Source organism: Battus philenor, unplaced genomic scaffold (genome assembly GCF_028537555.1).
Source record: "Battus philenor isolate CCGP_79_NKW_IND1 unplaced genomic scaffold, ilBatPhil1.0.hap1 SCAF_13, whole genome shotgun sequence".
NCBI classification, from domain to species: Eukaryota; Metazoa; Arthropoda; class Insecta; order Lepidoptera; family Papilionidae; genus Battus; species Battus philenor.
Genome location: NW_027181675.1, coordinates 1,226,600 through 1,238,402, shown reverse-complemented (window position 1 = coordinate 1,238,402; position 11,803 = coordinate 1,226,600). Strand labels below are relative to the sequence as shown.

General features: G+C 34.5%; 1 protein-coding gene across 1 annotated transcript; it reads left to right on the top strand.

Annotated features, from left to right (window-relative positions):
* The first annotated feature begins 1,813 nt into the window (after positions 1-1,813).
* On the top strand, positions 1,814-9,387 carry LOC137933395 (zinc finger protein 875-like). The gene is made up of 8 exons (XM_068777341.1): positions 1,814-2,425; positions 3,845-3,958; positions 4,268-4,408; positions 5,431-5,566; positions 6,711-6,813; positions 7,790-7,916; positions 8,383-8,452; positions 9,120-9,387. Exons 1-8 carry the CDS (start codon positions 1,908-1,910, stop codon positions 9,228-9,230), a joined length of 1,320 nt encoding a protein of 439 aa, XP_068633442.1. The 5' UTR covers positions 1,814-1,907; the 3' UTR covers positions 9,231-9,387.
* The last annotated feature ends 2,416 nt before the right edge of the window (positions 9,388-11,803 follow it).

The following is an 11,803-nucleotide window of genomic DNA, read 5'->3' as shown; positions in this document are numbered from 1 at the left end:
TCTCAAAATAAAACACGGAAATTACTGGATCTTTTATGTCAATAATAAAATATTCAGTTAAGTTTTTTGTTTTTCTGATGGCATTCATTGTTGTTTCTATAGTTTTAAATGAGTTTTAAAATACCTTTAATTAGCAATTGTTTAATATACGGCTAGTTTTAAAAAAGAGTTATGAGTAGAAAGGTTTTCTTTTCTAAATGTAATAAAGGACTATTGAGTGAATTAAATCTCAGGACTGTTTTATACGATATACTTTTACGAAATGCTTGCATAGAAAAAATTATATACCTATATAGATCATCATCTGTCAACAAGGTGATTATTTCCTCTTGGCTTCAAGTGTGGCGTCAGTGAAAACTCTTGGGTTAGCAATTAGGTGACAACATATACGTCGCTGCAAGTTTAGCAGCTTCTGTCCTAATAACTAAAAAATATGTATTATCATCTCTAAAACTATTTCGTAGATAAACATTGTCCAGTCACCTGCCTAGTCCAACGGCACGCATAATTGTCGTCCAGAAAAAAAGAAATATCACGTATCTATCACAGTTTATGAAGAAGATGGAGACTGAGAAAATAGAGATGGATATGAGGGACATGAGAGACCGTAAGCACGATGCCACAAATCTAATCTTATTGAAGACATCACCGCTGAAGCGTGTGTAGCTGCGCTTCTATCTGCTTTGATCACCAGGTTCGGCTGTCCAAGTAAAATTATAACTGTGGACTTCAGAGTAATTATGTGTCATTCAATGAAGCAAGTTGGAGTCATTATGTGTCATTCATTGAAGCAATGGAAGGAGAAGGAAGGAAAAAGTTCTTCTACTAGTGTTTCTGACACTCGAATTTCTTTGAAGGGAGATATCCAAGCATATCCAGTAAACTTGATATCCGGCGAGCCTCCACGTTTGCCTAGTCAGTTCTTCGTACTAACTCAGGTTAGCATCATAGACATCACAGACGTGATATAGGATTGAGTACAGTGTATATATTTTAAAGAATCCACTTCTGTTATTGTGGACATCTTGTATTATTTTTCCTAAAGTAGGTAGGAATCTTATCTCACAAAAATAATTCGTGAATAATCGTGAAAATTCCATACATCACTTTTCATATAATTATCAATCGAGTTCTAGTCAAAATTGGTTTAATTTTTCAAAAATATTTAGATTCTGAGGATGCCGTTTAGTTTCTTTATAATTGCATTCTTACGGTGCTATTATAGACCAAATATTAATTCTATTAAGTGTATACTTGTTTATTCAATAGAATAAACCTTAGTAACTAGTTTAATTAGGTAAAGTATAATTAATTCCGATTACCGATTTTTTATTTATAATTATTTTCGTATTTCTAAACGTTTCATTCATAGTTCATGTGTTATTATTTTTTAATACGTTTGGCTTATTGTGGTTGTGATATCATTATATTACTCAAATATAAAATACTAAATTATTAAACCAGACGGGAAAAAACATTCATTAAAAGTGGAAATTATTCCTATTTGGTAAGTATTAAGTATATACTCTTTGCTAGTCTTAGTAAACTCTATGGTTATCGCAAAAGAAAAATATGGCAAAGGAAATAAAGACAGCCATCGTTTCACAATGATAAAAGTATAAAGTATTAACAAATGAAATATTTCGTATATTAATGATTCCTCGTGTAAATATTCATTTTTTATAATTTTCTTTATTCGTATATAAAATAAACGTGTTAATTTTTACTTTTGACGTTTCATGTTATGTCGCGAGATAGAACGGCTTCCATTACCTTTGCTTTCGTTTCATGAAATCAATTTGGCGGTATTTTGACTGCTGATAAACAATTAAATTTATTTTTGTTATCATAACAAATTGAAATTTAAAAATGTAGTCAACAAATAATTTCTTTCAGTGAATCGCAACATGGAGCAGGATGATGACATGATAGTAGTGATAGTTTGCGACGAGAATGAAGAGAATCCTGACCCAGTTATAAAACAAGAATTGATTGACGAAGAAGATGAACAACGTGTAATTGAAAATCTTATAGATACGGCGGAAGCTTATGGTGAAGTGATACCATTTGAGGACGTGTTTATAAAACAGGAGGCGCCTGACTTTGACAATCTCGAAGAGCCTATTAAGACTGAGATAGATTATGAATACGATGACGATGATATGGACTACGTACCGGAGGAGGACGAAGAGGACGAGGAAGACAACATCGGTGACAACAGCGACAGTGACGGTAAAGAAAAACAAAGATATACAATGGTCAAACCATGGCAACGGAAGTCTTTTGTAAAAGAACTCAGACAACAGTACCCTGAGCTTAGAACGAATAAAAAGGACCTAATTAAAACTCTATCGCAGATAATGAAGACAGTGAAGCCACCAGCTCCACCTTTGGACTATTACATAATGAATGGTATAATGTTAGAGTGAGTATATATATTTACATGTATTTCCAACTTAGTTCATATTAATATGCCTCTTACTGAGAAAAAAAATTACCAATTTTTTAGGCCTGTTTATTTTACATTAAACTTTGGCACTATGGAGAGGAATCTCACTCATTATTTTTGTTTGCCGCAACCTGTTATTCTTGACAGTCACTATTATTTGGTTCTCTGCTGGTTCTTTTCAGCAGAAGGATGCCCGCTGCAAGGCATACACCTCCCCTAAAGCCTGCTCATACCCAGCGACTTCTGACAACCGTAACTACCATAAATAATCACAAATCGAAAATTATATCTCGACTCTATTATTGTGCTGTTTTTCATCATATGGTGCATGCATGTGGTTATATGGTGGGATAAGGATGAGTTCCACAGCATATTCCCTAAAATAATTCCTATTGAAAATTGACAGTCTACATCCTGGTGGTGTTCAAGGCTGAGAAGTTTATTAGTAACAAATTGCTTTGACAGATTTTTGACACATTATCTCTGTTGCTTGAAATACAAAGACTGTCAAAACGTTACATAGGTAGTGTGGTATATATGTATATATATATATTAATGTATATATATATCTAATATGTAAAATTCTTGTGTCACGGTGTTCGAACTTGAACTCCTCTGAAACGGCTTGACTGATTTTTACCAAATTTTATATGCGTATTCAGTAGGTCTGAGAATCGGCTACTATCTATTTTCTATACCCCTAAGTGATAAAGGTTGTTCACACTTAAAAATTTTGTTTTTATTTTTTTAACGAAATTTTTTGTTTTTATTTTTTTATGATACAGCATACAAGAATACATACAACCATAAATTTTCACCCCTCTACGATCAACCCTTATTTTTTATTTGTAAATTAAAATATCTATTTTTTTTGCAAAACAATGTTTGCGGGATCAGCTAGTATAAATATATATATATAAATATATATATATATATATTTTTTAAATTAGCACACCACATAGTAGTATTGGTGGCAGCTGGAAGCTATTGGGATTGAAGACTAATCCAACATTGTTAAAGTTGCTGGAATATATTTGATGCAGGCTACTTCCAGCCAATCCTAATGGATATATACATGACATATTTATTGTTGATATAGTACAATATGTTCATTCATAAAGAAAAATCTGGCCATACAGGCAGTTTTGGAATTCAAGTATTATCTCTTTATACATATCTAATATGGAAAAAAAAATAACATTGTAATATAAAATCAGTTTTGTCTATAAGTGCAAAAAGGGGTTTCAAATTTTTAAACATTCTTCTGTACATAATTGTGTACTTTTTTTATTGTTCCTGTGTTTGATATAAACATATTCTTTAAAATCATCCTGCATTGTATATATATATATATATATATATATATATATTACATTATTCATATTTTCTTTTCAGATGTCTCTATTGTCATAGTTTATCAGAAACAATTCCTGCTGCTGGTAGACATTATCAAGAAAAGCATGGTCCTCGGTACTTGATATGCTACGCCTGCGGAGTTGATTTCAGAAGGTATATTATTGAGTTATAATTAGGGAAATCCAGTGCTGCCAATGTTTAAAGCTTTTATTGCTAAGTGAACCTTGGGGTCAGTAATAAATACACTTGAAGTTATCAAGTAGGTGTTCCTTATTACTGCTGTCAGCTAATAAGAGATTTTATTACCCAATGGTACAAAGTTCACCTTGAACTACACCACCAGATTGTCAAATGTGGTGTTGCACATTCATTCATTCATTCAGTCAATATAAAAATATTTTGTTGGACATTTTAGTAGACAGTAAATGTGTACTTGGATAAAGATATGAATTCAAATTGCAGCACGACCAACTTATACAAGCATGAAAAGCGTTGCAATGCACCCGATGCAAGCATAGTCCTACAGGCACGAGCGCTGTGTCTTGGAAGGAATGGAGAAAAGAGGCCTTACCCTCCAATGATGCCATCGAAGCCGCTGCAAAAGTATGATGTTTTTCGGTCATTAATTTGTTTCTAACTAACTAGCTGAACTGAGAGATATTCTATCTTAGTTATCAATTTTTTTTAATGTTTTTACATATTTACTAGCTGTGTGTGAATGGAATTTAGAACCAAATATTTAGTAGGTCTAATATGACGGCTCAGTCACTTAGTGAGTAATGGTAGCTATGCTTGAAGCTATGTGTGCGAGAGGAATCAGAATGAAATGATTGTCTAAAGTGGCAGTGGTGCAAATCACTTGTGCAATTGAGGCTATACCAGAGTTCCCCAAACTTTTTTGTGTCATAGACCCCTTGCCATGTTTTTCCGTGTTGGGTAGACCCCCTACTTACCTGATATTGATTACCTGTAAATTTCTAACTGTAGTGAAGTTTAGTGTTAAAAACTTAAAGTAAAAACACCTGTTAATTTATACATTTATTAATTGAATTTAAATTAAAACTACTCAAAATAAAATTTTGTATCTGTTATGTACAATATATGTAACATAAAATAAACTATAAATAAAATAACATAAGCAATAAGTCAATATTTTTAGTGAGAAGGATGAACCTGATGCTTTATAATAAATTATTAACATTTGGCGTCAATTTTGTAAGGGTTAATCTTAAATCTCCTCGGCTAATGATGTCTTGTCTGTGGACCCCCATTTTCATTTCATGGACCCCCAAATTTTTTTTCGCTGACGTAGAGCCCTTGCAGGTTGTCATAGACCCCAAGGGGTCGATATAGACCACTTTGGGAATCACTGGGCTATACCTTTGTAGCCGATAGCTTCTCGAATGTCGACCACTAGCAAGTAGACGTGGCATGGGTAGGTCTGCCACTAGTTGGACCGACGGCATAGTTCAGTCACAGTGATCATGGCAATGGGGAGTATTAATGGGAGGCCTAGGCATTGCTGTGGGCATCTATCGACTAATATGATGATGAAAGTCTGGTGTTGTCTAACTCTAAGAGTGCAGCAATAAGCATGTGTTATAAAAGCATACTTCAATTTTCAGATATTCATGTGAACAATGTTCTGCGGAATTTATATCCAAGAACAACTTACTGTCGCATGAGTACTTGCACCTTGGGATTAGGCCCTTCCAGTGCACGGACTGTCCCTCCGCCTACACCTCGAGATCTGCGCTATCGGTATGTAACAATTGTATACTATATAGACATATTTAAGATGGGGCGACCATTGAATAGAAATGTTTAAGGACAGTCCAGAGAGCTTGTAGAGGTAAGAACTTTTAAAGCTGTTATTTGAGATTGCACTGTTAAAGTTTAATATTAACAGTAGTGCTGACTGTACAAAAGTTTTGACTGCAAAAAGTATATAATTTTTTTGTAAGAAACGGAACCAAATTTTTGTACGAAAATTCCGCAGAACCTTATTGGACTCTCTTTAACTCTAACAGAGACCTGGACAGAGCTAAAAACTGTTCCATAAAGCCTACATATTTAACTAAATGTAAAGACAATTCACAGTATATTGCTTTGAATGGGTGCAGTATATCTTCATTCGCTGTCAATTAATGTATGGTATGCCCTATATAAAAAAAATGGTTTCAGAAATAATAACACATAATGATAATATAGTGTGATGGAATCCTGTGCATTCTCATATATTTATTTATTATATCCAGCTAATCCGATCTAAATGGGCTATCAATGAGGATCTAATCATTAGTTGAATCATAATTAAGATCGTATTAAATAGAGTTACCATAAATGAGCCAAGCATTGAATTTGTCACAAGTCCACCTGATAATGTCTTACAGCATATATGCAAGCCGCAATTAAAAAGTATGCTAGTTTAAAAGGTATACAAGAAGATATTCATTGTTTAGAGAAATTTATATTGGAAATGTGCTTTTAAAACATATTTAAAAAAGTACAAAATGTTAATTTTTAAAATAAAGCACTTTCCATAACACACTTCTATTGGAAATTCTTTAAAATTTAGTCAATAATTTGTGACAGCAGCTCTAAAATTTTTCAAGGTCTGATTAGTTAATATTGATCGGTGTTTGAATTTTACGATAATATTCATTCAAATTAAATTTCAAAAATTAGAAGAAAACTCATGTACATTTATGTACAAAAACCTTAAATATTCCTTCAAATAACTTCATATGACTCCTGAGCTACTGGTTGGCCACTTCTGGTAGATATAAATTCATATGTATGTAGTTAAAAGTGGTTATTTCAATATTACAAACAGACAATTTAATTTATTTTAGGTAATGCAGATTGTCAATATGTTAATTCATATCAATATATATGATTACAGAGGCACTCCAAGAAGCACAGCAACGTTCAGTACGTGTGTGATCACTGTCGACGTGTGTTCAAAGTCAAGGCAGCGCTGGCTACGCATATGAACACACACAGTGGTAACTCCATCATATTCTGGAATCATACTAGTATCATAAATTTTTTAAATAAATACTACTTGAGATGTGATCGCTTACAATGGGACTTAAAAGAAGTCTCAAAGCCACCAAGAAAGCAACGGAGAGGGCTATGCTTGATGCTTTGCTGCGAGATGTAATCATGAGGAGATCCGCAGAAGAATCAATGTCATCCACATAGCTCGATAAATTTCTTGTCTGAAGTGGTTGTTGAGGCTGAAAGGTTCTTGAGTGACAAACCACTAGACGCGGCGTAGGTATACCCCTACTGGACTGACGACATAATGAAAGTCATGGGAAGTAGCTGGCTGTATGCAGCCAGCGCAAGACTAGTTTTACACATTTTATAGTTTATTATACAAATATTTAATGAAATCAGGCGTTATTTTGCGGAATTCCATCCTAAGTAAGAAAGAGACCAATATTTAGCCACTTCCGCACATGCAGTGGTCACAGTCAGGTCAAAGTCTCTCTAGAGTAGAACTCTGTGTTTGGCACTAATCGGTGTAACATTACTCCTGAAGATGCCCCGTGGAGGGGTGAAACACGTGTTGAGTGATTTAACGGTGGCAGTTGTGTGATTCGCATTGTTTGTCGCATACGCATTTATCAGCGGGCTGGGAGCGGTGCACTTTGTTGCACGACTACCACTGCATGTGCGGATGTGGCTAAATATTGGTCCTTTTCTTACTTATTATGCAAATATTCAGTAATAATTACTGTCTATATTTCCTTAACATTAGAATTATATTAAAACAATTTTATGCTGAATTAGCCGAGTTTGACTTTTTTGTAGACTTAGTGTTTTCAGGTATATGCTACATATACATTACTAAACACTATATCAACAATCATCACAGATGATGATGATATATAATTGTCCCTATGAACAGCCTTATGATATTATATTTGTCTATGTGTGTGTAACAGATGCTTAGTTAATATTTGTTTGTTGCAGCGGAGAAGCGGTTCGTGTGTGAGGAGTGTGGTAAGCGGTACGCCCAGAAGTTTGCGCTGCAGCTGCACGTAGACAGCCGTCACCGCCGGCTGCCGCCTCCCTGCGCATGCCATGTCTGCCCTAAGAGGTCTGCAACCCGTACCACCACTTTTTACCCACATATCCTACTGGTCACTGTCTATATACGTATACAATACCCGGCGATAAATATTGCACATCGTCCTTTGGAAAGAGACAATAGTTTAATTTCGACTTCGTAGAGCGTTATCTCCTTCGCACGACCGACAAAACGTTACATAAGTAGTGCGGGTCAGAGATAATGCTCTACGAATCCGAAATTAGCCGATTGTCTCTTTCCAAAAGTCGATGTGCAATATTTATCGCCGGGTATTGTATATACTTGTTTTATACTTTAATATTTACAATTTTAATACTTGAATACTTACAACATTAGTTAGTGGATTATATTGATCTTTATATTTTTTTTTACTTTTCAACTGTAAATATATGGTCTTAATTATAGACCAAAAAGACCCAGTAAAGTGAGAAAATTTGATTAAGCAGGCGGAAGTAATTTATTTGTTATTGTACAGGTTTCGACGCACGTCCGTCCTCAAGGAGCACATGAAGAAAGCGCACGGCATGGAGTTGATCACGCGGAAGGTATTATGATTACCACACAATTCATAAATGTTTGATTTTTATATATATATACACACACACAATTGTTTGAGTCACAATTTTCTTTAATTTTTAAAGTAGGTTTATTTGTTTTTATATCATTTATTCATATAATTGTTTATTATTCATATACAGAACAGATAATTTGATAGAAACTAGAAAGAGATTGAACTCTAAGGCGTTCAACTTGGTCCATAATAAACATTAACGGTTTTCATTTGTGGTCATTTTTATAAAATACTTGTTACAATACCCAGCGCTTAATATTGCACATCGACCTTTGGAAAAAGACAATCGACTAATTTCGGCTTCGTATAGCACTATCTCTGTCGCACGAAATACAACGACTGATAAAACTTCACATTAGTAGTGTGGGACAGAGATAGTGCTCTACGAAGCCGAAATTAGCCGATTGTCTCTTTCAAAAGGTCGATGTGCAATATTCATCGCCGGGTACTATAAAGTAGTTTATAGCATATAAATCACCCTGTAATTATTAAATTTGTAATTTAAGTTTTTTAAGTCCAAAGACTGGATGAAAGTCATTCTCAACCATTTCAATGGAATTGTTTAAGAGTGGTGTATGTATAGTGTGAACTAAATTAACTAAAAGATAATTCTAAATAATTTTATTTGTTTTTCTGTCTAGATGTTTTTCAAAACGTTGCCAAGATTGACAGACATGCAGATAAAACACGCGAAGGTGGTGTTGAAAAGTCAGGTGGCGGTAGGAGACACGCCCCAAGAACAGCCTTCGTGAGGATAATTTAAAATGGTCTTGTATATTAACGTATTATTATAATAAAGTAATTGTTCACTTTTAAATTGAATTTATTTAATAATATAGGACGTTCAAGTCTGATCAGGTTGAATCTATGACTACATTACTGCTATGAGGAATGCGTGTCGTGGAAATTCATCATCGATTTCGTGATGAAGAAACAAGAATGTTATCATTTGAACAGCAGGACATTAAATGACATAGACCTTAGGTCATGGTTGTACAGACTTAAGACTAGGGGCCACTCGGGCAAATCATGAACTGATGGCGGGCCGGCCGCCAGAAGTATAGGTAATTCATTTTTTTGGTTCTATTCTGGAATAGAATTCAATATTTTTCGAATGTACGAGAGTATTATTTTTGCTATCGGCGGGCCACCAGTATTCGACCGGCGGGCCGCGGTCTGTGCATCCATGCCTTAGATAGACTGAATAAGACCGTTTGGGAACTTCCTACATTCAACATCTTTCATAGACATAAGGTCGTTTTTTCAATAAGCAGTTTATTACTACATCTGATGAAGTTAAAATAAGAAATTGCGTACATTTTTCAATAAGGTAAGAATGCGTTTACATCAGGGCTTCTTAATCTTTTGTCATTCACGACCCCATTTATTAATACGAGTTTCTTGACGACCCCATACAAAGATAAAAGAAAAATAAATTAATATTTTTTGATGATTTATTTATTAGGTAACAATATACGTATACATATGAAAATATATAGTTTTATAATTCGTTTTGAAACATACAACAATCTGAAATTAAAAATTGCACAAAAAATTATAAAATTGTCTTTATATTAGTTTAAAAACTTCCACCTATTAGCGTGTCTAGACGCTGCAAGTCCACTGTATTCCGCCAGCTCTAGTGATGTTATAAAATGGTATATATAAATATTTGACATTATAATCTCTCGACCCCAGAATTTTGCCACGGGGGTCGCCATTTGAGGTCGCGACCCATAGTTTAAGAAGCCCTGGTTTACATGAAACTCGTTTAAACAATAATTTGCTTGCTTATAAATTGATTATCCTATCCTCTGGACAATTCGTCTGATCAACACCGCCTTTTGAGTGTAATTTAATAAAATTGTCAATATTTTTATACCTCTCTTACAGATGGAATTTCGTAAAATCCATCTGGATCTTTTTTTATGGCTCTATTGGGCGCCACTCTTACCCCTATCTTTTGAAAGGACAGGGACGTTTTATGTCTCTGGAGATATCCTGATGAGTGGCATTACCTAAATTAAAATCCCTTATAAGCTTTTATATCTATTTATAATCATTCTATAAAGTGATCACTTTGAAATATGTGACTTATATATTTTTTATTAAAAAGCGATAGGCTAGCAACTTCTGACAGAATAAAGTCTGCACCCTGTATAATAAAGTCTCTTAGAATTAACAATCGTTTCTAATTAAAATGCTACCGAAACTGCTATACCGCGCCTTAGGTATGCGCGCGGCGAAACGTGAGAGGGTACACCCCTCTCCCCTCGAGTATTGGCCAATCAGTGCTGTCAGTCTACTGTCAACGCTTAGCTGCGTCATACTCTTTTTACTAGGCCCCCTCCTAACCGCTTTCCTAAGGCGCGGTACAGCGGTATCGGTAGCACTCTTATTAAATATATACGTCTCTTTTCTTCTTCCTGTGTTTTTATTTACTTATTTCAAGATTAGAGATTGCAATTGTTTTTTGAATTATATCATCATCACTGTTTCATCAATTGACCGTCCACAGCTGGACTGCTTTTCCTACAGATTTGCAACATGACCTGTTGGAAGTGGCAAGTTTGTGTGTAAAGAAATACAAATAGAAGAGTATATTACAGTAATTATTCTTGTGTATTATTTATTCTATATGCATTGATTTCGGTAGCACTAGAAAACCAAGTTCACAGTGACCAGTTTGAGGCATGTCCAAACGCAACATGGATAAAAAGTGATGATTCATTCTTACCAGAACTGTATTAGAGTAATTTGGTTGGTGTTGAAGGTGGGGGGAAGGGTGGTGGGGGTGAATAAATAAAATAACCATTATTATTTTTTAATACGAAAGTGTTTTTATTACGCACTTATTATTTCAATCAAATGATTTACGAAATACTCATCTATAGCATAACGCGTACACGATCGATGGATGTCGAGTACGCTCCGTTACATACTAGGAAAATACAAAAATATTATAAGCGAGTTTTTTTTTTTAATTTTCGGCTCACACACAATAGCGGCCGAGACGCATAAGTGCATCTAATGCACCGCTCCATTTCACGCACGATTTGCAAAAAAAATCTGCGTTCACTTAGGTAATGAAAAATCTTGAAATGAGAACGAGGGTAGTCTGAAAAAAATTTGAAATGAGGGTAGTCTGAGAACGCAACCATAAGTTCGAAATTCCACTTGTCATATGGAGTCTAAAGTGGAGTTAGCAATTACTGCTTCATTGTTTAAATTCTAACTTTGCAACTAACCAATGTACAAATTAGAAAGACTTGTTCACAATGACCTGTAGCAATAATACTTATAAATTTATGGTCGAGTTAAGTGA

Bases quoted from the DNA above. Each gene is read 5' to 3' on its own strand.
- LOC137933395 (XM_068777341.1), top strand. From the start codon at position 1,908: ATGGAGCAGGATGATGACATGATAGTAGTGATAGTTTGCGACGAGAAT. The intron at 5,567-6,710 runs GTATGTAACAAT...ATATGATTACAG, and splicing joins CCTCGAGATCTGCGCTATCG to AGGCACTCCAAGAAGCACAG. The intron at 7,917-8,382 runs GTCTGCAACCCG...GTTATTGTACAG, and splicing joins TGCCATGTCTGCCCTAAGAG to GTTTCGACGCACGTCCGTCC.